At 42.0% G+C, this 27,636-nt stretch overlaps 1 protein-coding gene across 1 annotated transcript in view; it reads left to right on the forward strand.

Moving 5' to 3' along the window:
- The window catches only part of NCKIPSD (NCK interacting protein with SH3 domain), a 135,201-nt gene that overhangs the window by 64,144 nt on the left and 43,421 nt on the right, over positions 1-27,636 (forward strand). The window contains exons 2-5 of the mRNA XM_061618335.1: positions 2,006-2,118; positions 10,371-10,566; positions 19,472-19,559; positions 24,714-25,309. Of these exons, the coding sequence (XP_061474319.1) occupies positions 2,006-2,118; positions 10,371-10,566; positions 19,472-19,559; positions 24,714-25,309 (993 nt within the window). The remainder of the gene's footprint in view (positions 1-2,005; positions 2,119-10,370; positions 10,567-19,471; positions 19,560-24,713; positions 25,310-27,636) is intronic.

The following is a 27,636-nucleotide window of genomic DNA, read 5'->3' on the forward strand; positions in this document are numbered from 1 at the left end:
GGCAAATGTAATGGGTGGGGCTTGAAGGAACTTTTAGCAAGAAGTGGGAGCAGAATAGTTTTTCCCCACTTGATTTTCATGGAATGCCCCTAAAGCTGCTGGCCTGCAAACACAGTCTTGTGCTGTTATAGATGCAGTAGAGGTTAGGACTGGGATCCCCAGCTTCATAACTCACTGGTCTTTAGCTAGTAGGTCAGGACCACAGCTTAATCTAAGGTGAGTTGTAACTGCACTGTCATATAACTGTAGGGTAAAAAAATTAAAATGGTTCCTCAAATGCATGTTTGGGTTCAAGATGGGTCCCAAGTCAGAAAAGATTGAAGACTATAGTTCTAAATAGCTGATGGAATTGGCTGTTCTTCTATTCAGATCAGAACAGGATTTGCATTAAACACTTTCCGATTAGTTAAAGAAAGTTATAAAATTAGCCATGTTCTTGAATGACAAGGATTCCTCCTCCTTGGCTTCACCTTCACATAATGATTTCAATATATTTTTATAACTCGTTTTTGTTACATCCTTTCACTTTCCAACAAGATTTTGTTACTGCTAACAGCAGCATATATAACTAGCCTAAGAAAGGTCACACTATCGATAACTCAGGTCATGCAAGGCCAATATATAGGCTATGCCTGGAGGATACCATGAACTTCAGTGCTGACATGTGTCTGTAGTGCAGCTAATAGAAGACTGTAGGTGGCAGTCACTGGCATTCATTTGCTTACATAAGCATATTAAACATCTGGGATAAATAACATTTTGGTGAATTTGAGATATGTGATTTGTTTTTAAAAGGTTTTGACCAGAAACATAAAGCTGGTTGATGAACGGCATGTATGGTTACTTTGAGAACAATTGATACAATACTATAAAGATAATGGGTCAGAATCTGGGTCATCTGTTCCAGTTACAAATAACAAAAGGGGAAACTGTTGAAGGGGATAATCAAGGCCCCTGCAGACTAGTGTTTTATTGCAGGTATATTCTACAACATGTTCTTGAACCAATAATGCATTAGTGGTGGATTTATTCTGCTTCATTAGTTCTGTGATGCTTCCCCATTGTTACCATATTATTTCTGAAGGAAAGACACATTTCTGTCTGAAGGAACTATGGCACAACAAAAGCAGGACGAAAATAAACCAGAAAATTTGTGGTATAAAAAGTTATGGGATTTCAGCAGGAAGTTACAAGATATGCACTAATTGGAAATGAAGAAATATGACCAACCAAAAACTTTTGCAGATATAAACAATTTTGCAAGTGGGATTATGTCACAGCCTTGATAGCATCATGAGTGCAAATCATAATGAATGCACAATAAAAAGGCCTTCTGGATGGGCCCCAAGTGATATGAATCATGGGATAGCTATTCTCAGGTGCCTGGTTACCTTATATATGTAAATTCAGTGCTAGCACCAGGAATTTTTGAGGGGATGGGGGTGGGAATCCAGCCTTTCATCTATTCTTAAGGCAAACAAAGATAGCAGAAGGAAATAAACTTAAAATTGTCTCAACTTGCGGTGCAGGGTAGAAGAGTCACTGTGGCAATTTGAATGTGAAATTGATCTGAAGAGCTGCTTTGTGCCTCTGAAGTTTTGCCATTGATTTTCATGTAATGAATTGCTGGGACTCTAGGGTCCAGGGTGGGTGAGTGGAACTGTGATATATCCTCTGCTGCCTCCAAACAAATGTTTTTCTACTCCACCAATAAATCTTGCACAGACAGAATCCATTTTGTATATTACTTTAAAAAAACATCTTGGATTTTTGTGTTTACTCTTAAAGAAACTTTTATCAAATACCCATAAGAAATAGAATGAGGAAATTGATTTCTGTTGTAAATGTATGCTGTGGTCAAGTATTAAAACAGTAAGAGTTTCAAAGTGTATCTATAAAACAGAATTAAGATGGCTACACTTGTCAGTTTCATATTGTCATTATAAATGTTGATGGGGAAGATGGAAGTGAAGGTGCTTAACACATAATATGTTGTATTCCTTAGGTGCTGGAACAAGATGTGGTTCTGCAGTCTATTGACAGAGCTATTGAGGCCATTCATAATGCGGCAATGAAGAATGGGGGGAAATACAACTTGGAACAGAGGGATGTCCTCCAGTAAGTAGAGCAAGCAAGAATGCTCAAGACATAATGGAAATAATAATTATTTATTATTATTTTATTCATCTATATCCCACAATTTCCCCAAAATTGGGACTCAAGGTGGTTTACAAAAATTAAAACAAATACAAATAAAAACATAGCAAAGTTATTGTTAAAATGTAATTAAGCTATTTATATAATTAAAACTATTTAAAACATATCCATTAAAAAAGATAAAGATAAGTAGAACACCACAATATTAAAAGCCCTTGCAGTCCCCAAAAGCCTGTTGGAATAGAAAATGTTCACCTTAGAGCTCCATCTAAGCTTCATCTTAGAGCTCAGACAGCTCACATGGGAAGATATGGTCCTTCAGAAAGCCTGGACCCAAGCTGTATAGGGCTTTGTAGGTCATAACCAGCACATTGAGTTGTGCTTGGAAACAAATCAGTAGTCAGCGCATAATGTTAATGTAAACACATTGTCTGACTACAAATGAGTTTAAGGCGTGCAGTTATCATTCAGAGCCAAACTACATATTTGTAAGACACATAGAGCTGCGCTCCCCTGTCACTTTTTTATTCTCTGTTCTCATCAGGAAAGGCGGGAGTTGTAGTCCAACAACATCTGGTGGGCCATAGTTAGCCACCCCTGCCTTATAGTATCTGGTTTGGCCCTTGAGCCTCCATTGTTCCTGGAGAACTGAAGAACTGGATTACTCAGGGAACTGTGTAACTTTTTATTTTTTTTAGAGTTCATTGAATAGCACCTGTATCACCACTTGTCAGTTTGAAAACGCAAGTTTATGAAAGTGGTGTGGGATGTAATTTAGAGATTGTGCATATAAGAATGAGTGGCTATTAGATGTCCATTAATGTAAATTAGAGATCAAACTGATCCTTTTAGGAAAGCAACGACATTAGCATGTTGCTGAAAACAGAGCACTTGTGCCCTGAATTTTCATAGGCAACAAGGCCAAACTACAGATTATGTTATCTACATTGCTGTGCCTTTTAAGCGTACTTTTCTTTTATACAAATTGCCTGCATAGGAGGCATAATCTGGATTGAGAGATTAGTCTGGGGGTAGGGAGGCTTTAACCCTTGCCCTTTGCTATGATCCTGATCCAGATTGTGGCCTCTGTGCTTGCAATTTGCATGCTTTGGGGGGAGGTCCCACTCACTTCAATAGGTGTTTTTTTTCCTGCGCAATTGCAGGTGTGTAGGGGTGGATGGGACCATATTGGAGGAAAGGGTTAAAGCCACCCTACCCTCCACACTAATGTTTGATCTGGATCAGAGCCCCTATACTGGTAATTTGGGTAAAAAACCCAACAACCTTGAAGTTAAAGCACTGGTAGGAAATCTTTGGCACTCCAGATGCTGTTGGACTACATTTTCCCCAGCTATTATGGCCAATGGTCCAGGATGATGGGAGATGTAGTCCAACAGGATCTGAAGGGCCAAGGTTTCCCAACTCTGAGTTAAAGGCACAAGTATGTCGCTAATGTATAGTTTAGCCCTTACTGGAATGGATAGTAGAGTCAGGAAGTACATTTCAATGATTTGAAGCTTTCCTTGCCTTCTGAAGCATTGAAGATGGGCACATTTGTAGCTGGAAGATCAGGTGGATTGACTTCTGTCAAAGGAGTGCAAGAAACTGTAGTTGCTGACATTTGCATTAGTAAGGAACCTCCCTCATATCTTTTAGAATAGTGGGGTAGAAGCTCTGAAAATAAATACTGGTCTGTGATACTGTGTATTTTCTTGACCTTCCCCTGTAATGCACTGTAGGCTGTATTGGTTAGGTCTAAATGGATTGTGGTAAATTAGATGACATTCATTACTCTTTATGCCTGTTTTCCATTCCTGTTATCTGCATGCAGAACACACTATAATTTATGGGTTACTATATTAGGGACTTGATTTTAGGTTATTCTTGGGTTTCTTTCAACTGTATATATAGATATGGTGCAAATTAAGGTGATCATGAACCCCAAAGAGTTTTCTTTCAGTGTGAATTTCCTTGTGAGATGTGAAAGATTTTGGGGGTATCTACAGTGGGGTATAGCATGATGTTAATACAGAGAAAAGAAAAACCAAGTTTTGAAAATCCAGAGGAAAGGAAAGAGGTGTTCAGGTAGGTTACCCAGCTTACCCAGCATCAAACTATCACAGATGTAAGAAACTATTCATTTGCTGCAGACTTTCACCTCATATTCCAGCCTAGAACAGGCTGTTGGGTTTCTGTGTTTGACACGTGCAGACACAATCTTTCATAATGTTTTTAATTGCATAAACTGGAAGACCACCATATAGCAACAATATGGTGGCTGAAACCCATTTCATTTCCCAACTTAGCCCATCCAATAAAGGAAAAGAAAAACAATTGAAGAAAATAGTAGGCTACAAGAACAAGCAGCTAAATGTAGTAAGTGATGAGGAAGATAAAAGTCTGAATATAGAAGAGAATGGAAAATGGGGTATAGGCCAAGGGGATGTGCAGCAGAGCAACCCAGGTAATACATGGGAATTGCAAAGAAAACCATGATGTATAAATGGGAAGGTGACAGGATACTTGCCAGTTATAAGTGATCTTTTTCTTAGCACAACACAACCAATATCACTAATCCATACATCCATCTACAGCAGTGGTTCTCAAACTTTTTTGGTTCGCGGCACACTGTAAAACATATAAAAATTTTCTGGCGCACTTCGTGTACAAAATTAAAAATATATTAATATATTTTAAACTATGAATAAAAATAAACTATAGAAAACTATTACTTATCCTATACAAATGGGTTTCTTCTCATTTTTAAAATATACTTTCATGTTTTGAGGCACACCTAGCCTCCTCTTAGGGCGCACCAGTGTGCCTGGGCACACCATTTGAGAATCACTGATCTAAAGTAAAACATGGTGATTTCCAATTACAGTAGGATGATTCTTTTGGCAACCAAAGCAGCTGTGTGAATCCAAAGCACCTGATGTTTACGAAGTGCCCAAAGAATTGGTATATATCCCAGATTAAAGTATTAAAATTTAAGGAACATAAAGCCACAGTAGTTTTATCACAAATTCTGTGCAACTGCTAAGATATCAAAAATTTCTGTAATCTTGAAACCAAAGAAGCTTTTTGCCACCACACCAAAGAAGACTTGTGACACATATATGGAGTGATGTTATATTTATTAAAATATAACACATAATCAATTAGATTCAAATCAGCCAATTAATTATACAACAAATACTTCGGGCAGGTGAGGCTCAACCTGTCTGGGAGGGAATAGACCCTCCAATCCAGAAGTCAAGTCAGTCACGTCGGACTGTATTTCCCCAGTCAAGGATGTGGGAAAACTTATTTCTCTTTGCTATTGGAGTCAGGTATGTGGTTGCAACCTCAGCATCCTGGCCCCGCCGTACAGGCGTTCACCATGATGCACAAGCTGGTCCCACGTGGACACTCCCCAGATCCACACCAGACATTACGCCCTGATGGTTCCCTAGGGAGTGCCCTTTACCAGAATGCCTCAACCACCTCAATATTTAACCCCAATTACCTCACCTGCCCGAATTCCATGCCACAAAAGGGGATCAGCTGAAGCTTGGTCCCCTCAACCCAAAGAAAACAAAGCCCCCAAACCCAACCTAAAATCCTCCAGTAACAGATCACAGCCACTCTCCAAGAGATGAACGCCATCATCTCGAAACAAATGTGGAGAATGAAATGAATCCCATCAGGAGGAATGAAAGCCCCTCCAAGGGACAAACTAAGCCCCTAACCTTTCTGTTCACCCACTTCCTAGACCTATCAATCCTGGTAGGGTGCAGCGCACCCCTCCAAACTCTTCTCACCAGCATATCAGACCATACTAGAATGAGATCCGGGTAAGACTGGATGAGTCCAGTGAAATCCCGAGTGACCCTGAGCAGCGAATCCATCCCTGGCTGCTGTACTAAGTCATTCTCCCCTAAATGAACCACCAAGACATGGGGCTGATCAGCCGAAGACATAATTCAGCACACCAAAGGTATTAATACATCCCACAGCATGCCCTTCTGAGCCTCCCATCTAATTGTTGCTATAGCAGAAAGCTGCAGCTGCGTCCCTGCAAGAGAATGGAAGGCCCTCCAGTGTGCCCAGAATAGAATGGAATGGCCACAGAGGACGATCCTCGCAGGAACTGGAAGGCTCCGCACACCTAAGGAAAAACAGAAACAACAAAAAACGTTAGGATTAATATCTGAGATATGACTTAAAAGCTGAAGAACGCCACCTGCCAATCGCCTGGACATCCTCGATGCTCAAGCCCACGAGGGCAGCGGACGTAGCCACTCCAATCCGAAAGGAATGCAGCCCATAGACTTCAGCATCGCGACCACTGGCCAACAAGGCCCACCGAACAACGGCCCAAAATTGAAACTGAGTCAGGGCAGAATCATCTGCATGTATAAAGAGATAACGCTGGCCCGCTGGCCTGATACACAAAAATTGCTGCATTGCAGAAACTGGCCGTAATTCAGGTACCTGGCAACTATGTAAAGATACAAAACTGCCATGGCCCGTTTGATCAGTTTTAAAGACTTTTAAGGAGAACCTCACTAAATCTGCACCTAACGTGCAATCTCCAGAGCATAAGGCATGATAGGACACATCGTGCTTTGAGGAAACCAATACTTCACTGGGGCGAAAAGCACCATAGAACATCGTCAGAGTTACTGCGGTGAACAGGTGCGACTCATACAGAGATGAGCACATTGACCTAAATAAATGCAGGATCTGAAGGACATTGGGCGTGATTGCCCCCCTCCGGTCAGTGGCCCTGGGAGCAGAATGTGACCAACCCTCAAGGACCTTTCTGACCCTAAATCTACAGAATGATCCTGAATTACTCTTGCCTTGGAAATAAAGGCCAGCGCAGAGAGGTGTCAAGTGATAGTTATAACAGAAATAATTTTGCCCTTTTGAATATAACATAAATAGCAGCAAATGAGATACAGGAATTGGCCAAGCAAAAGGCCGAGCATTATGAGCTCGAAAAGCCTGGAATTTTCCAAAAACATGCTTGTAGGCTTTCTGAATGCTGGGGGCAAGGGCAGAGGCTATGAGGCCCCCACTTCAAATTCCAAGGCTCCACAGGAAAGGAGGTAATGCTGGCTCATATGGCCTGAATACAATCTGAACGCATGCTCATGAGGGCGGCGGCTGCTGCTGCTCCAGTTTGAAATGAATGTAACTCATACTCCCCTGTATCTCGCCACAGGCCCGTAAGGGCCCCCCAAACTTGAGATCAGAATTGCAATTGGGTTAGGGCGAACGCGTCAAGACGTATGAACAATTAATGCTGGCTTGTGTGATCAGAATACTTCCAGAACGCATGCCCATGAGGGCAGCTGTCGCAGCCGCTCCTCTATGAAAGAAATGTAACCCCTAAACTCATGGATCTCATCATGGGCCATAATGGCCTTGCGAACAACATAGCAATAATCAAAATTGAATAAATGCGTAGCCATCAGTACATATGAAAAGATAGTGCTGGCCCACTGGCCTAACAGAGAGAAAGCTCTGTCAGAGCAAAATGAGAGACAGAGTGTGTGATGGGCAGCCCCTCAGCTTCACCACTCAGTCATTACCCCACTGGTCCATCTTAAGCATATGCGCTGAAAACAGCACGGCAATATAAGCGCAGGGCTCAAATATTACAATGACTTGCCTGGAAAGCTAATTTTACCAGGGCAAAAGGCTCCCTAAAAACACTGTTAAGGCCACTGCCTGGAATAACTTTCCTGAAAGAGGGGGGAGCACTAAGAATCATCGAAGGCAGAAGCATCATTAGTACATCAGGGGCGAATGGCTGCATAGGACCAGGCGGTCTCAGGGTGGAATGTGGCTAGCCCCCTTTGGTTTTCATAAAATGAGTTCCTGAATGCACTTGGCCTGGAAATTAAAGACCAAGGCAGAAAGGAGGCCAGATATATTCCCTACGGTAACATCCTGCCCTCTTTAGTAGAGCATGAACTACAACAAGGTGTACATCATTCGTACATCGGGGGGGAATGGCCTCATAGGATCAGGCGGCCTTAGGGTGGAATGCAACCAACCCCTTGTGATGTTCATAAAATGGTTTCCTGAATGCACGTGGCATGTCTCACAGTAACACCCTGCCCCCTTTATGAATACATAAACTGCAAGGTATAAAACTGGTATCGACCACGCCCAAAATAGGTATACAAAGATGGCACAGCCGTCATTCTGCAAACCCAGACATACCGAGCGACGAGATATTATATTGTACTTTGCAGAATAAACACATGCACAAGGCACATAGCTCAAATAGCGTTGAGGGTCTGGGGATTTACCACAGAACCATAGCCAAGTGCTGCACTGAAAACGTATCATGCAGGTCCGAAGGGCAGAAGGCCACATATGTACCGCAAGCACAGTTGGAAAATAGTCCAAGAAATAAAAATCTATAGTGAGCCCATGGCACGTAAAGGCAGCCAGCCTTTACTTGGCACATCAAATATCCTGAAATTGACACCAAAATCAGTTCAGGCTACAGGAGCAAGTCCTCTGGTCTCAAAGAAAGAATGGCCGTTGAAGTCACATCTGGCCAGCAGCACTTGCACAACCCAAGAGAAGTGATCAGGATCTAGACGACACCCTGGTCATAACGCAAAAGCCCACACAACCTATGCAGGTTTCCCACAGAAGGTTCTTCTTCATATGATATAAACAAGTGCTGCCATCCTGACGTACGAATGAATGTGAATCTAACAGGTAGCAGCGCCTAGTGTGCACGAGACTACCATGAAATAGTCACGACTGAAGAGGGTACCTGTATCTTGTGAAACAAGCAGCATACAATTCATATCTTTGGAATAAAATTAAATAGAGTTAAAAACGCCTTGGAAAAACTTCATAATATAGATTTACCAAAAGCTAGAGCAGCACTTTAAGCCAGGACCAATAAGCTGTCTTCCAAAATAAGCATATTTTATGTTTCATTTAGATATTTCAGGGATAAAACAGAGCATTTGAAACGACAGGCAATAGGATGCCTTAAGCAACCATCATATCAAAATTTTCCTGCTACACTCCTGCTATAGAAAGAACTATTGTTATAAGCTTATTAACTACTAGAGATCCCTAAAGAAAAATTACAGTTAAAAGTTAATCATTCAAGAAACCAACAAAAATTGATTCAGCAAACTTGTAATCTTTCAAATTTTCTGTCATTAACCTTAAACGTATTGGCTCTCATAAAGCCACAACAATGAGTTTACATGGCTGTAGAACATTTCCTTTAAGCTTACATAGCATAGATGACCTTTCTCTGAGTCACACTTACTTACATATTTTGAAGCCACATACGAATTCTGAGATGCGGGGTTTTAATGTACTCACTTTAAACTAAATTATCTATTGCCCTTTAGAGATGATATTGCATAAGCATCTATCATTTTCTCCATGCATAATAAATACCACAAAATTATGAAGCTTAAGTGATCGAAAACGGCATTTTAAAATTCAAATAGTGAATTTAGGACTACAAATAGAACTGAGTGTATAACATAAATTGATATGGGGATAATCAATAAACGAAGGCCCATCTAAAACCTATATCTGCAATGCTACCACCCAGAATAAGCTTTATATCTATATATAAATATCCATATATATCTATAAATATTTTAAAATTAATTTATACATTTATCTAATTATTTATTCATTTAATGATGATGAAATCATTTTATATATAATAAAGAACTTAAGAAGTCAAAACAAGCAGACACCCCCCCCATACCATTTGTAATTGAGTTTCCTTGCAGGGAAGTAAGGAGCTTCATAAAGTTTCTTCCCATAAACTTAGCCTCTTGGCCAAGCAAAAAACTCATGCCTAAAAATCAAAATAGATTTCTGCATAAATGTCCCTTTCATAGTGGTTTGTGATGCAACACTGCTACTTCAATTTCACAGGAGACATACCCTTCTCACACAGATCTTTTTGTAGTTAACTCTATCTGAAGTCATGAGCAAAAGTGCAACAAGTGGTAAAATATTAAACTCTGAGCACCATGAATAGGAGGAGATGGGGAAGTTCTTTGCTTTTTATTTATACTCTGGCTCTCATCACAAGCAACTGTCTTGATAGTTCAGTGGAATTGGATTCATTCCCTCATTGAAATAAGATCATCATTACTTATGCCAAGGTCAGCTGTAAGCTCTACCACCTCAATATGGCTGTTGTATTATATTGGCAGGAAGCTGATCCATCATCGGAAGGAAACTGTTTCTCGCAAAAGTCACTCACCATCCACTCAAGGGATGACTCCATCTTCCAGTGATCATCATCTGGACTTAGCCAGGCAACCCAATGGCATCTGCAGGACTGGATATGAGCGACACCATAGCTTGCCTAACACTGATGCCCAAGAAGATGAAGGTGATCTTTACCAGGTAGCATCTTTGGCATAGTTAAACCTTTATCTTACAAGGTCTCTTCCTCATGTGCTGAGTGTTCTGAAATTTTTTCTTGGTAGGGATGTTATTTCCACCTTTTACACTTAACCTTTTATAGTTGACTGTGGATGTTGATCATGGAGAATGAGAGAGAAGAAGTATATTTGTTGGACCTGCTAGCTGTTGAAGCCCTCAAACCCCATGGGTTCTTTTATTGGGCATAAACAAAATAATGTTACATGTCGCCTGTTGGCTCCCTGCCAGCAAATTCTATTTTGAAAATGAAGGAGGTGAGTGCAGGTGATATTAACTGAATGGCAGCTTGAGACCAGTTCTTAAGTTGTGTTCACTGCAATTGACAAGCATTATAGAATAGCAAAATGTATGCTATACCTGGCTACGGTGTGTGAGAAATCCCCAGGGGATACCAAAAAGTTTTGTGAGAAATAATTAGGTCATTCAGCAATCTCATAACACACTTTTAAGAGATGCTGATTCTTCAGATAAGAAGTAGGAAAAACGTATTTGGCACAGTACTAGGGCCAGCACCAGTGGATGGCTAGATTGGGCCCTAGCCGAGGGGTCCTGAGGTCCAGAGGGGCCCCTCCTTAGGGTGGGACAGTGAAACTCCCATCGACGATCCACAACAGTGTCAGGCATGGCAGTGTCAGGCGGCAAGACTCAGCGACCCAACACTGCCATAGATTGCAAAGCGAGAGCTCCCATGGATTCCCAGCCCCTGATAAAGGCGACATGGGCTTAAAAAAGCCCACCCCACCTACCTGTTGTATCAGTGTGTCAGCGCAAATGCCCTGGGTGCGCCAGTCTGCCATCACCCAAGATAGTGGTGGGGGTGTCCCTAGGGGGTTAACGTCTCTGCTGCCATCTTGGGTGATTGCAGGCACGTGTGCATATACACTGACACGACAGGTAGGTGGGCAGGAGGATGGGCTTATTTGGATGGGGATGTTTGGCCTTATGGCACTGTGGGCCCTGGGCAGGCTGGTGCCCAAGAGCCCAGTCATGTCTGGCACTGGCTCTCCACGGTACTACTTATTTTCTTGCCCATTCTGCCACCCAAGACCCTTCTTAAATATGGTAAAGATTGTTATCTGCTCCTTGTTAGGATAACTACAGTGCAAATATACCTTAAATTTTCTCTGCCGATGATAAACTAAGGAAGCAAGCACTGGAAATATGATTTCTAAGCAAGCATTTGTTTATTTAAGGCATTTATATCCTGGTCTTTAGCCAAAAAGGCACTCAGAGCAGCTTACAAAAATTAGTACTAAGCTGGGCCCTGCCATCAGGCACACGATCTAAAAAGGCATGACACATGAGGAAAAAGGAATGAAAGGGAGGAAGGATAACATGGTTTTGTCTACATTTAAACATATTCCAAGACTTCTCGGATGCCCAAGTATGCCCTTCAATTGGTAAACTGAGTTTTGAAGTTGATAGCATAGTTTGCTGAAATTATTGGCCCGGTAAAGTATGGGTTGGATGGAGATTCCTTCCCTCCCAAAAGAACAAGGAAAGCCTTACTTCAGAACAGACAAACAGCCACAAGAGTGGCTGTATACTATAGCCAACATGGATTTTTCGCATTCCACAATGCTAAATTAAAAATACCCCCATTCTGCTGCTTCCCCTAAGCTCATTTCAGAACAAAACCTTATAACTTGCTTAACAACCCTCTAAGTTTTCATGGTGATACACAAAACACGCAGATAATCGAGAGCTCAAAGTGTACAACTAGAGAAGAAAAATCCAGACACCTGTTGGACTTTTTTCTGTCACTGGTCTCATAATTTGTTGAAATTAATTAATAATCAGCCATGTTCACAAAGTACCTGTAATCCTGTTACTGACCTTGCTCCATACTCTGATCTTCATCTTCTGCAGTTTAGGGATTAAAATATGCCTGGCTGATTTTTAATTAATTTTTGCACAATATCATATCAATGGCTAGCAAGTGTGTGATAAACCTGAAACAGTCAGAACTAATGTAAGTGTGTGACTGGTGATACAGTCTTTTTTTATTATTACATTTATATCCCGCCCTTCCTCCCAAAAGGAGCCCAGAGCGACAAACAGGGAACAAGACAACAAAAACATCCATAAAACATCTTGAAAACAAAACATCTGTAAAAATTGAAAGCATCTTAAAAAAACAATTCCAACACAGATGCAGACTGGGATATGGTCTCTCCTTAAAAGGCTTGTTGAAAGAGGAAGATGTTCAGTTGGCACTGAAAAGACAACAGAGACGCTTGTCTAATATTTAAGGGGTGTGAATTGCAAAGGCTAGATGCCACAACGCTCAAGGTCTGCTTCCTATGTTGTGCGGACCGGGTCTCCTGATGAAATGATATCTACAGGAGGCCCTCTCTTGCAAAGTGCAGTGGCCAGCTGGGTATATAAGGGGTAAGACTACCTTCATGTATCCTGGTTCCAACCTGTATAGTGCTTTATACACCAAACCCAGCACCCTGAACTTAGCCTAGTAACTAATGGGCAGCCAGTGCAATTCTTTCAGCAGTGGGGTAACATGTTGGCAATGCCCTGCCCTAATGAATAGTCGTGCCACTGCATTTTGCACCAGCTGCAGCTTCTGGACCAACCTCAAGTAGAGTGCATTACAGTGACCCAGCCTGGAGCGTAAACAGTGGTCAGGCCATTCCAGTCCAGAAACAGCCACAGCTGACTTGCCAGCCAAAGCTGGTAAAATGCAGTCTTAGCCACTGATGTCACCTGGGCCTCTAGTGACAAAGATAGATCCAGGGAGCACCCTCAGGCTATGAGCCTGCTCTTTCAGAAGCAAGCAATTGACCAATTATTCAGACCCAGGAACCATCTACCCACAGTGCCCCCCTTTTGCTAGGATTCAGAGTCAGTTTATTAGCCCAAATCCAGCCCACCACAGAGTCCAAGCACTGGTCCAGGGCTTCCATGGCCTCTCCTGATTCAAATATTATTGAGAAATAGAGCTGGGTATCATCAGCATACTGCCCCAAATGTATGAAACCTCCTGGCAAGAGGAGAAGGAAGATATGAGTAGATCCCCCCCCCGGTTTCTTTTCTATATTCCCTTTTTGTTATCTTGTTGGTGCTTCTTTAGCAAGCATCAGCAGCATGAAATTGACCTGATTCTTTGCAATTTCATAGGCTTTCACTTCTGGTCAATTTCCAGTAAAACAGCAAAAATGTTTAAAACTGGGGGGGGTATTTTTATTTTATTTATGTTTCATTTATAAACGGCCCATAGCGAGTAGCTCTCTGGGCGGTGTACAAAAAAGTTAAAATACAAAATATCACAATAAAATCAGCCTACAAACAATAAACACAAGCAGCAACAAAAGAAAGTAAAAAATTTAAATTTATAACATTAAACGCTTAAAATGCCTGGGAGCATAGCCAGGTCTTAACCTGGCGCCGGAAAGATAGAAGCGTAGGCGCCAGGCGTACTTCTTCGGGGAGGCTGTTCCACAGTTCGGGGGCCACTACAGAAAAGGCCCTAGATCTAGTAACTGTCCTCCGGGCTTCCCGATGGGTTGGTACCCGGAGGAGGGCCTTAGATGCTGAGCGAAGTGACCGGGTAGGTTCATAGCGGGAGAGGCGTTCCACAAGATATTGCGGTCCCACGCCGTGTAAGGCTTTATAGGTCAAAACCAGCACCTTGAATCTGGCTCGGAAACAGATAGGTAGCCAGTGCAAACGGGCCAGGACAGGTGTTATATGCGCTGACCGGCTGGTCCTCATCAGCAGTCTGGCTGCTGCGTTTTGCACTAGCTGGAGCTTCTGAACTGTCTTCAAGGGCAGCCCTACGTAGAGCGCATTACAGTAATCCAGCCTAGAAGTTACCAGAGCATGAACAACTGAGGCGAGGTCATCCCTGTCCAGATAGGGGCGTAGCTGGGCTACCAGCCGAAGGTGGTAGAACGCGTTCCTTGCCACCGAGGCCACTTGCGCCTCAAGAGACAAGGAAGGATCGAAAAGAACCCCCAGACTACGAACCTGTTCCTTCAAGGGGAGTGTAACCCCATCTAGAACAGGATAAACATCCACCATCTGGGCAGGGAAGGCATTCACCAACAGTGTCTCAGTCTTGTCTAGATTGAGTCTCAGTTTATTAGCTCTCATCCAGTCCATTATCGTGGTCAGGCAATGGTTCAGCACATCCACAGACTCACCTGTAGAAGATGAAAAGGAGAAATAGAGCTGCGTGTCATCAGCGTACTGGTGGCAACGCACTTCAAAACTCCTGATGACGGCACCCAGAGGCTGCATGTAGATGTTGGAAAGCATGGGGGACAAAACCGACCCCTGAGGGACTCCACAGTGGAGAGTCCAAGGTGTCGAGCAATGTTCCCCAAGTACTACCTTCTGGCGACGATCCGCCAAGTAGGAGCGGAACCACTGCCAAGCAGTGCCTCCAACTCCCAACTCTGCGAGTCTCCCCAGAAGGATACCATGGTCGATGGTATCAAACGCCACTGAGAGATCAAGGAGAATCAACAGAGTCACACTCCCTCTGTCCCTTTCCCGACAGAGGTCATCGTACAGAGCGACCAAGGCTGTTTCAGTGCCAAAACCAGGCCTAAAACCGGATTGAAACGGATCCAGATAATCGGTCTCATCCAAGAGCACCTGGAGCTGACCGGCAACCACCCGCTCCAGAACCTTGCCCAAAAAGGGGACATTCGCCACCGGTCTATAATTGTTCAAGTTATCTGTTCAAGTTATCAAGTTGTCTAAGGAAGGTTTCTTTAAAAGAGGTCTCACTACTGCCTCCTTGAGGCTACTAGGGACTACTCCCTCACTCAAGGAGGCATTTATCACTTCCTTGGCCCAGCCGGTGGTACCAGTCCTGCTAGCCTTCACTAGCCAAGATGGACAAGGATCTAGAGCAGACGTGGTTGCCCGCACCATTCCAAGCACCTTGTCCACTTCCTCAAGCTGCACCAACTGAAACTCATCCAATAATGAAAGACAAGACCGTGTTCTGGACACTTCAATGGATTCATCTGTCATAACATCAGAGTCTAGGTCCCTACGGATGCATGCGATTTTATTTTGGAAGTGCCCTGCAATGTCGTTACAACGAGCTTCGGATGTTTCAATGGTATCTTGAGGACCAGAATGTAAGAGTCCTTGTACAACCCTAAAAAGCTCTGCTGGGTGGCAGAGAGATGTCCTGATAGAGGCAGCGAAGTGGGACTTCTTCGCCACCCTTACCGCTTTTATATACGACTTAGTGGAGGCACTTACCAAAGCATAATTGCATCCGTCTGGAGTTCGTCTCCATCTGCACTCCAGCCTCCTTCTCTCTTGCTTCATCACTCTCAGCTCCGGGGTATACCACGGAGCTGTATGAGCTCTGCATCGAAGAGGGCGCACGGGAGCGATCGTGTTGATAGCCCGGGCCATCTCCGTATTCCACAGTTCGACCAAGGCCTCGACAGGAGCACCGGTACTATCAGCTGGAAAAACTCCCAGAGCCCTCTGAAAACCAATAGGATCCATAAGCCCTCCGGGTTGTCTTTCTACAAAGCAAGTCTAGATGCAGTAGCAGAGAAAACCCAAGTTGCCTCCAAAATTGAGAGCAGAATTGCGTATCATAAGGGATACATGGAGTTTCCTAGCTTGTATTGCCTCATAATGCTAAATGGGGATGGGGTACTTACATGGGAGAATCCTTCAACCATGGGTGGTATTGACAATGTCCTTTCTGGGGCCATTGTTAAAAATTGTTTCCCATCCTTCTCCCAGATGGACTCCGAGACTGGAAGAAGCCTGGCAATTGGGAGAAAAACAGCCAGGGGATACTAATGGGCAAATCAGCAGGAGAGGTTAAGCTTTCCTCCCCTCAGTCACACTAACCAGTAGGCATGTATTTGAGAAATATAAAAATGGCTGTGTAAAGCATACTTATAGTTATGCCCAGAGATGAGCTTCCAACCTTTGCCACAATAGTGAAGACATTGCTTCATAATCTTGAAGAGCCTCAAATACAAATTTTAAAAATAGCCATGTTTATGCAAAACAAAAATTGAATACATTTTTCTTATCTGGGTTGTATTTCCTGAGCACTATTGAGGACTACAGTACAATTTTTTATCATATTGTAAATAAAGAACAAATGGGGGTCCAATTCAGAAGCTTCATGGAGGCCACTGAAGAACTGAGATCCTTTGTAGCTGATTTCAAGGGAAGTGATACCACAACTGGCTTTTCTTATGTTTACTGGTTTTTAAATTGTGTGAATCAGTTCTACTCACAGTTTAGCACACACTCCTAGAATTGTTTAATAAAGAACTATTAAGAAGTAATTTTTAATAAATAAAATAAAACAAATCCTGCTGCTTTCTGGTTATATCAAGCAGTTTTCAGAGCCTGTAAAGTTTACACAATGTCAAGAAATTAAGATTCAGTTGACTTGGAGCAGGTGCGTTTACAGACTTTTTTAGGGAGAAAGGAAGAGGCATATTGCCGGTTTTTAAAAAAACATCCTGTATGCCCTTACTCCTAGCTGTGATATTTACTGAGACTAAAGACCGATAATTTCTAAATGAACAAGTGAGTTCATTGTTTTCTTCCTTTGGCTATTTGGGATGCAAGGTGGGGGAGGATTCCTAATAACGTCCTTCAAGTTCAGCAAATAGGCTGGCCTAAGCACATATATTTAAAATTTGTTTTAAATTATTTTTAATATTTTATATTGTTGTGACCTGCCCTAAAAATAATTAGGACAAATAATAATAATAATAATAATAATAATAATATTTAAACATTTTCTTCAAATGGAAACCATTGCAAGTCCTGTAAAACAGCTTTCCCCAACCCTGGCACATTGTAAATGTTGGACTACAACTCCCTTTAGCCCCAGCCAGAATGGCCAGTGGTCAAGGGTGATGGGAACAGTAGTCCCAAACACCTGTCATAGTTGCCAAAGATGCCAGAGGCCCAGAAGTGTTGAGGCCATCTGTGCCTCTGTGGGAGAGTATCCCACAATCATGGCACCACTAAGAGAAGGCTCTGTCTCATGTTACCACTTAGCAAGCTATACCCAACAGCAGGTCAACTGGAAGGAGGCCCCCACTAATCTCTTTTTATACACACTAAAGAATAAACAATACATACAAAGGTTCTTGCTTCTCCTATTTCCGCCATTTCAGATCTTACCTGTCTTCCCACCACTTGTATTTATCTGACCATAGACTTTTATCCCTTTTCCCTATTTCCATGCAGCTTGGGACTATCTCTTTCTAATTGATTCCCAAACCTGCCATTAGTCTCTTGGTGATAACCTTTCACCCAATTCTTTGCTATTACTGTCCTAGACAAGAACGTTACTTCATCCTGTCTTGCAATACACGTGTATCTGGCCTTGTTCCGCTATTCTGTCAAAAACATTTATCAAGCTATACTTTCTTAGCTAACCATTTTATTGCTGAAATCCATAATGAATGCATATTAGCTATTGCAATCCTGTGTTCTATATTTGAAATATCAGCCAAGCATTTTATATGTGCCTTGGTATACGTCTGCTTATATTGTAATGTCCTAGCTGTTTTTAGCTGTGATGTGCTGTTAGACCCATGGTTCCATGTCCCCATAATCTTGATTAATCAGAAAATGATGTATTATCTATAAACCTATGTGATTACGAATATTATTTTAGTCCTACAGGGTTAAGGATGAAGAGCCATGGTGGGCTCTGTCTTAGGGAGCTAGCAGATAAAGGGTTAATTGAAGCTGCGGGATGAAGGAAGGACAGAGCCTATGATTCCAAGATATAAGGAGAGGGTTGGGCAGATATTGGGTGTCAGGAGAGGATAGAGAAGAGGAGGAGGAAGGATATGAAAGTGCAAGAGGGGAGCGTTGGGCCAAAGAATGGGATTATTGGTTACCACCACCTGGACTCGTGCAAAAAAAATGCAGATGGCAAGAGGAGAAGTGCCTCCTGCTGCCACTTGAGTGGCAGAAGCTGAAGTAGAGGAGATCAGGTGCAGGATTGTGCAGGCCTCTGTGGAGATGCAGCCTCTCTCAGCCCTAAGTTGAGGAAAGCGGACTATGTTAAGGAGCCTAGGTTGATGTTGGCCATTGGATAGAAAACTAACTGCTAGCCGACTAAGCATCTTTATCTTAACAAACACCAATGGGAAGTGTTTCTGTGCTCCCAAAGGAAGGGGATGGAGCCTTAAGACATGAAGCTACTTCTGTCTAATCTAGCACTTGCCCCATTCCTCTCCCTCCTCCACTCCATGTCATGCTATGCAGTTAATATTCCAACCTTATCTGCTCACAGAAGGAAACGTGTGACTTTGGAAGTGTACTAGCTATAGGGCTGCATTTAAGCACTGCACACTAGTCAAAGCTTTTTCTGTCAGGAGCCTCTGCAGGGTGTGAATGGCATTGTAAATGGCGTTGTCGAGCCTGAGACTTTTTTCCATTCTAAGTAAAAATTGCTCTGAATGCATTAATATGAAGAAAACTACATATTTCTAGTCTTTGTCTTTATCCCTTTGAAAGCATAATTTGTTGCATGCATCACTCCAGATGCATCTAATATGCACATGGCTTGCTGCCTCTGTGGAGGGGCTGAGAGCAAAGCAAAATATAAGTGTTTGACAGGTCTGTGCAACCCAAGCACAGTGCACTGCTGAACATAGCAATTAAACATGCTGCTTTTCTTGTCAATGGGAGGGAGGAAAGTGACGTGTTTGGATGATTCTTTGTTCATGGAGGAAGCTGATTATTAACATTGCTATCCTCCAGTGACATCTTTAAGGAATGAAAAGAGCAATATTGGGACAAATTTGTGCACACGTGGAAAAAAATTTTTTTACACATCTATATTTGCTACTTCCTTTGATTATTCTAAAACATTTCCTCCTAGGTCCCACCACAGCCACTCCGTGCTGCTCCTGTTACTCCCCCACCACCTGAGAAATACAAAAATATGCAGATGGCTGCCTCTGTTAAAAGTAAGGAAAACGCTTTTTGCAGGTGTATGATATTGAGGATCAGATGGTATTGTTCAACTAACATATTGGGTTGGCAACAATTAGAAGCATACTTTGTAGTTCCATGTACTATGTCACACCATTAGTCCATCTAGCTTAGTATTGTCTGCACCAGGTATGGGAAGCCTTTGGCCCATGGGTCTAATCAGGCCAGGCCTCCCCATTTGACTCACCAAGCCATTTGGGCCAAGCCACACCCACGCACCCTACACCTGATGCCATACATGACATCAGGTGTGAGGTAGGTAATGTCATGGCTGGGCCAAAAAGGGGGTTGCAGGCACCACTGGTTAGCTGTGTGCTCCCAGTACCAATAATCTGATTGGTCCTGAAAGTGTGTCTTCAAAGGAGCTTGCTGCAACTGCTGATTAGTGGTTCCAGTGAACTCCTTTGAACTTTAACAGGTGTCAGTCACTCAATATCATGCTATCAGATTATTCTCATTATGCTATCAGATTATTGACAGGTGGGTGGTCTTACCCACCTGTCAAAGATGGCACATGGAGAGTGGGGGAGAGAAGGATCTGGCCCACCAGCTAGATCCAGTTCCTAACCCTGGTTTACACCGACTGATAGAGCATCTCCAGGGTTTCAGAGAGTGTTAACAGCCTCCTGGAGATGCCAGAGACTGAACCTGACTGCATGTGTTCTGCATGATGGAAAGGAGAATATTAGACATGAGTTTATGATTTGTCCATGGGACTTTGAAGCATGCTTGTAATCATAGGACAAATTGTTTTCAGTTTTATAATCTTCTAGCATAAGTTCAGTTAGCCGAGAACTGCAGGCTGCTCCCATACGAGTTTTTTTTTAAATCCAGTGATTTAAAGTTGTCACCATGAGAAGGCTTACATGTCTAATCATAAGACAAGCATGGATACTTTAGAAAACTCAAGAATGGTTTGGTGTACCTGTGTCTCCTTTATGGATAGGCATAGATATTTTGAAAATTGCTGGATTCTCTCCATTTCTTTAATCACTTGCAGAGAAACATGTGCATATGGCTCCTACTTTTTAGGGATTTTAGTTACGGAAGTAACTTGGAGAGAACACTCCAGTGAATGATGGAGAACCACTATCCCTGATGCTTCCCTTCCAGTCAATTTCAGATGCCCTGAACTTTTGTCTAGTCTTTCACAAGTGACTTGTAACACCTGGTAGTATCTGAGTGATGAACATGTCTCTGTGCAGTTAGTTGCTTTGGCTAAGGGGAGTACGACAACCAAGTGTACTGAGAATTCTAGCTTCCTTCTAGCCAGGATGTGATAATTCTATAGATCACCAGGGGGAGCTCACTAATAATGCAGTGATGAAGGGCTCAATTAAGACTGAGCTTTCTGGGAACAATCCATCTTGCTCTTTGTTCAGATCTGAACACTTTAGAAATGGTGCTCTCGGGAACTATTTTCTTTCAGCTTCTACCAAGAGGGCGTGTCAGTTTCACAAGTTCTGGTAGTCAATTACTATATTGATAAAGCCTGAAATGCCCAGTGCTATTGGTAACAAAGCAAATAATTTGCATGTGCTGTGCTCTTTTGAATTGATTATCCAAAGGGCCAACCTTTCTTTAAAGCTAACTACTTTCTTTAGAAAGGACTGGTGCAGACATAAAACGTAGCCGTGATTAGAAACAATAATCATTTGTTGCTTTAGCTGTAGTTAAAAGAAAACTGTCAGAAAAGCTGACATTCCTAAGTGAAGTGCTGCCCTTGTAAGACATCAGTGATAACCACTTGTCACCTTGTAAGCAGAAAGGTTTGAGAGATGGGGACTGAGCTTTAACCATAGCTTTTACACACACACTGTAGACCAGGGTTTCACATCGTGATTTGCAGCCAGCCTTAACTGACTACTTTTATCCATAGTTGTAATGGTTATGCACACAGCCTCTTTGCGCCTGCTTCTTTCTTCCCTTCATCCATGTAGTGGAACAAACCACAAAGTTGCAGTTAACCATAGCTTCCCATTACATCTGACATGGGAAACTGTGGTTAATGGCTTCCAAAATAGTCATGATCTAGAAGCCAATTTTAAACCATAACTCCATTTCCAGGTTGCTTCTAAGACATTAACTTCCCAGTGATTATATGTTACTGCCTGCCTACAACTTCCTGCTGGTTTCCCTATTTATGCAAAGGGAGGAGAAGAGCGGGAGCAAGAGGATCTTGTGTGGGTACAGGTAGCGTGTGCACATCTTGGCATATTAAGTAAAGATTTGGCCATTTAAATCTGGCCAATGTTTAACCATGTTTAAAGCATCCTTGGGGTTGTATCCACTGAAGTCATCACGTTAGCGCAAGGACTTCCACCTTTGCAACTGAACTTCTGCCTGCACACCGCCGTGCCCTCCCCAAATCTGCTCCAGAGGGTTGGGGAAACCCCAGAACATATTTGAGGGAAGCATGGGGATAGAAGAAGGAGAAGAAGGTCTGTCATACGCGCAGAAGTCCTTGTGCTAATGGAACGATTTCGTTGGATATAGCCCTTGCAAACAAGTCCACTAATTACCATCCCAGGTTTTTTTACTCGCCTGTCTATCTGCACATACATGGGTTTTTCTAACAAAACACACTTAACTACAAGAAGAAAACCCAATCTTTCTGTCCCCTACACTTAGAAAAGGGGTATGGAAGAAAACAGTCTGAAGTTAAAGGGTTAAGGCACCAATCCTATGTATAATATATACTTGGGAGTAAGTTTCTTTGAAGTCAGTGGGACTTACTTCCAGGTAAGCATGCATAGGTTCAGGCTGCAATTTATATTTTCCCTAAAAAAAAAATCTTGGTAGAGCTTTGCAGTTGAAGTTGGGCATCCCCATTCCCTCAGCTGCTTCATCAGTTAAGTCCTGTACCTTTTTTCCAGTAACTGACACCAACACTCCTAGAAACAAGTACACTTGGCAAAAAAGTATTTTTTACTCTGTTTCCTCTTCTGAGATAAATAGGTGAAAATACAAAGGAAGGAAGGAATCGCAAACCTTACAGATTCTAAATAATGTGGTCTTGGGACATGGTGAAAAGGAGAACAGAAGATAAGTCCACGGTACACTACTAAAACTCTCCAGATAATGAAGCAGACCAGGGCAATTACAGGGTCTAAGCATGAAATATAACAAAAAGCACCCATATTGTTTATAAAACCAAATAGTACTGGATTGCATAGAGATGTTAAAAGTTCTCTTAGTACCAGATTGAACATGCACACTGGAATCCATTTTAAAAGCTTACTTATGCTGGAGATTAGGTGCAAATGAGTAATGCTGGATCAGCCTAGTCACCCGGGGGAAATTTATACTCCCAAGGCAACCAGACAAATTATAACTCTGCAAACTTGGTTTAAGGAAAACAAATCTTGGCTCTCTTTGGCTAAAAAGAAGAAAGTATAGTAATGAAACTTGTGCATTACTTCAGTTCAACTGTATATAGAAAAGAGAACAGTAGGTGTAGACGTTGCCAGTGTTTCTTTAAAAATTAAAATTAAAGGCAAGCTTCTGGAGCTCAGATGCAGCTAGGTGTGTGCCTGGAATACAAGGCAGTGAGAGCATGTTAGTGAGACATTAGCAATTATAAAAACTCTCTGGGAACTGGAGAATAAATCTCTTCCCTTTTGGCATCTAAGACTAGTGGGTAAAGTGAGGGTGATACAGTTAATCATGAATTAGAATCAGCATTGTGACCATTTGAAAGTGCTGCCTCTTTCCTTCTGTAGATAAGGTTCTCAAGTTGTTTATCTGTGTCACTATTTACTATATATAATCTTGCTTGTCTTAACAATGAAGGACTGGTTGTGGGATCTATAGTGTTCTATTTTGGGAAGATAAGGAGTAAAACCTAGTGAAGGAAACACAGGCAGAATCTTAAGCAAGATATCCCAGGAGCTGGACTGTTAGCACAGATACTTGACTTACTTTGAGTTTTGGGCAGATGTGGGTTTACTGACATAAAATAGCATGATACTTTGAAAGCCATAAGGTTTAGATTGCTGAAGAAAATGAATTATGCAAATATAATTAATTTTTTGTTTTATTGGGTACAAACCATTTTTATTATCTACAAAAGTTGTAATGATTATTACTGCTTTTTAACAATGCCAGCCATGCAAGAGTTAATTGTAGTATAGTGTAACTTTCTTCATTATTCAAATAAAAGAGCATCCAAAAATTCCCCACAAAAGGAAGACCTTTGAGCAATTTTAGGATGAACCTTATGAACCAACATCTCATTGTCTAGAGAGCAAGCTGTAGATTGAGGTGGGGGATTTTTTTGGCTTGGCAAACAAGATCTTTACCTTCCCCCACCCCCAGCCAACTGTGACAGATGGGTGGGACCACCCACCGATCAATCATCTGACATATTATGATATTGGGTGATTGACACCTGTGAGAGCTGATTGTTGGGTGCTTTGGAAGTGCTGCAAAAAGTGCTTTGGAAGCCCTGTGCTTGGCAACAACCAGCCTATTGGTAGTGTCTGCAAAGTCCCTTTTGGTCAAGCCCTGCTCTGTAGAGAAGGTGAGTGTGGCTTGGCCAAAGCAGCCTTGTGGGTCAAATGGGGAAGGCTGCCAGGCCAGATTTGATCCATGGGCCCAAGGTTCTCCACCCCTATTATAAACTGAGGATTATCAGTACCTTTCAACCAAGTATGATCTGTGACTCTTGATGACTGCTATAGTACGTTCCCCTTTGGTGCATAAAAGTTGCAAAAGAAAGCAAAAGGGGATACTTGAGTAATGAACAGTTTTTCTCTTTTAATTTCAAGTGAGACATTACTCAAAAATAATAGCTGTACGTTTAAATTTTTTTAAAATTGCCTATTCCTGTGGGGGAAATCTCTTCCACCCTTGAATTAATGTTTTTTAAATAAAAACAGTGAGATCTTTGAAGAAAATTCATGTCTGCAGAACAGCCTTTTCTCCCTTGCTGTAAAGAGGTCAGTGATAAGGAATACTCAAGAGTGAGTTAATAGAATTTTGCTTTGAGATAAGTGAACCAGGAAGGGTAGTTAGACTACTTTGTAAGCATGCACAATGAGGTTCTTAATGGATTCTGCTGCTGCGTTTTGTTTTTTCCTCTATTCTTTTGATGATGTTGCTAAGACATTTTAATTGTTGCCTTTCAGATACAGTTGAAATTGCCTCTGGGTCAGTTTCTAGTGCCTCCTCTGTAAGCACTTCTCTGGATACATTGTATACTGGCTCAACAGAGTCTGCTCTCCCAACTGCTACTCCCAGCCACAGCAACACCCCTCCCCCTGTTCCTAGCAGAAGTGCCCACACCATGGGATCGCACAGCTTGGATGTTAGCCCTGTTGGGCAAAGAAAGCATGGGAGTGCAAGCAAATCCCCCCTGATCAAAAGGGCTGCACCACAACCACCCATGCAAATAGGAGCTTCAAATGCAAATGATGACAAGAGCATACAAGCCAAGGAGGTGGTGCTAGCTGCTCCTACAGGGACAGAAGATTTTGACTCTCTTTGCCTAGAAGATAAGAAGTCAGATGGTTTAGAGGGTGCAGATCAAGAATCATCTGGCCTAGTAGTATCTGTGCCAAAGACAATAGGTGCCGAATTGATTGAACTTGTCCGCAGGAACACAAATCTCAGCTATGAGCTCTCCCGGGTTGCCATTGGTGTAGTAATTGGTCATATTCAAACTTCTGTTCCTGCCACTAATAACATCATGGAGCAGATTCTCATCTCATTGGTGGAAAGCAAGGTAGGAAAATTGCTTCATTTTGCCTCCATGGTATATCACAGTTGCATTTAATTGGATGGTTTAAGAAATGCTCTAAAACTTGAGAAATTCAAAAATTCTGACAAACATGCTCTTCACATAGGACTGCAAGGTGACAAGTCAGAGAGGGCCAGGGTGAATGTGGGCGATGTGGATCTTCATATACTAGTTCTACTGGGTTTCCTTCATGGAGTCGAAATTGTTCTAAGGCAAAGGAAAACAAACATTCTTAGACAAGTGAGATCAGGCTACTAGCACAGAGAAGGTTCAAGTGACTTACCAATAGTGGTACATGTGAATTTCATGATAAAGTTTGGAGAAGGCTTCTGAGTTTTTTTGTAGCTGGCAGAAAATGGGCTGAAAAGCATTTTCTACTGCTTTCTGGTTGATGAACCCTTTGTTTTTGGAAGGCATGTTTTGGGATGGGGAGGGGAAAAAGGTAACATGAGTGAGAGCTCAAGTACTTTAGGTGACTGAGGTGGCATGGATCATATTCTATCTAACATAAGAGGGTTGTGTAGTGCCTGTCACATCCCTGAGGATATGCCAATTTCTCTAGGGATGGGCAAGCTTCAGACTTGCAGGATCAATTTTATTTTTTACTAGAACCCCAAGATCTACCAACTGGAGCCAGGTGCAAAAGACACACAATAAGAATTAAAGAATGCTGAGCACAGGAATTTTCCTTGAGAACCAGAGCTGAATTGTGAGCACAGTCTTTTCACACAAAAATCTACTTCTGGTTACCCTTGCCCCTGCTCCAAAGCATTCTCCATGCAGGCAGTATAATTTGGGGGAGATGTTGTTTTAACAATTGGGAGTCAGCAGTCCTGGCCAATTTACATCAAATCACCTATATCTACCCTACTTTCTGTCCACCCTTATTTTATGGTGTATTTGTCACCTCACACAGTAGCGTGACAGAATGCATGTTTAATTTCTGTACTTTATTTATGCAGAAATGGTTGAATTATTGAACATTTTACATGCCAGAAGAGCAACAAAATAAAAAAGGAATATGATCATGGGACCTTGTTGAAAACTTTACTGGTCAAAACTATATTGGTAATGTAGTTTTAGGCATACAGGGAAAGAACTACATAAATCTGGCCTGCATATTTTAGAAACTTGCCAGTTCAGTGGGAAATAAACCAAATTTGTAACTGAGCTACTGTTTGAGAGTTGGTAATGTGAACAGTAAAGAAGGGAAGTGCTTTTCTGCTAGAGTGCAAGCACACACTTTTTGAGAGCATAGGTGTCAACAAGCCATGCTACACAGGGGAAGGCAAGTTATACCTTAGTTTTATATGGTCATTTGAAGGATCTGGACCAGCATTTTCATGATGGAGGCAAAGGTCGATGTGGGGAGTCAGGTGCTGCACATGCAAATGTTTTTTCCCCCTCTGTCCACCCATGCTGGGAAACCACAATTGTAGCCCCATAGTATGTGTGTCCTGTGTATATCTGGACTAAAAGTTGGGTTAATGTAACTATCAGAACCATAGTAATCTTCGAGTCAAGTCAGCAATTTGACTACTACAGTAACTAAACATTTGTTATGTAACCAGTATAATAAGACTTAACAAATGAGCTATATAAGATGCCATCTAGGCTTAACCACAGTGTGGAAGCAATTTTGCTATGAGGTTGGCCCCACATGGTTGCATCATTGAGATGTAGCCCTCAGCCCCACAGAATTACCTCATGACAACATGATTTCCATGTTTTTGTAGGCATGTCCAAATGGCACCTGTGGGAATGGTAATTCCCTATCTTAAGAGTCTTCCCACCAAGAACATACATGTAGTTACCAGGGTGCCTTAGGGAAGAAAGCTAAAATGGTCCTTGGTGAATTTTTGAGTAAAAGCAGAGCTCCTGAGAGTGTGAATATGTTTTTACAAACTCATGAAGTGTGAGGACAGCAGTCCTAGCTTCAGCATGAAGTTAAATACTTTTTCTCAAACAACTTTAACTGTGTTCACTCTGGGCAAAGTGAAAACTGGAGAAGAAAGCTGAATGTTTTTCTAATATTTTTTCCCTGAGTGAAATAGGAGATCATTGTTGATTAAAGCTTCCTGCTCCTCTATACTAAATCTCTGTACATTTTTTCAAGCTTCATACTACATTCTTTAATTAGTTGTATCCTTTCTTTTGTCCTCCTGCTTTAAATTAAAAGACAAAGCACTCATTTACTGAATCAATTTCAGAATCCATTAACACAGACTTATTCCCAATGCGCTCTTTTGAAGGATGCATTACTTACTGTATTTTTCATTCAGGTCCGCCTTGCTACTCTGTTCATGCAATAT

This window comes from Rhineura floridana, chromosome 3, assembly GCF_030035675.1.
Source record: "Rhineura floridana isolate rRhiFlo1 chromosome 3, rRhiFlo1.hap2, whole genome shotgun sequence".
Taxonomy (NCBI): Eukaryota; Metazoa; Chordata; class Lepidosauria; order Squamata; family Rhineuridae; genus Rhineura; species Rhineura floridana.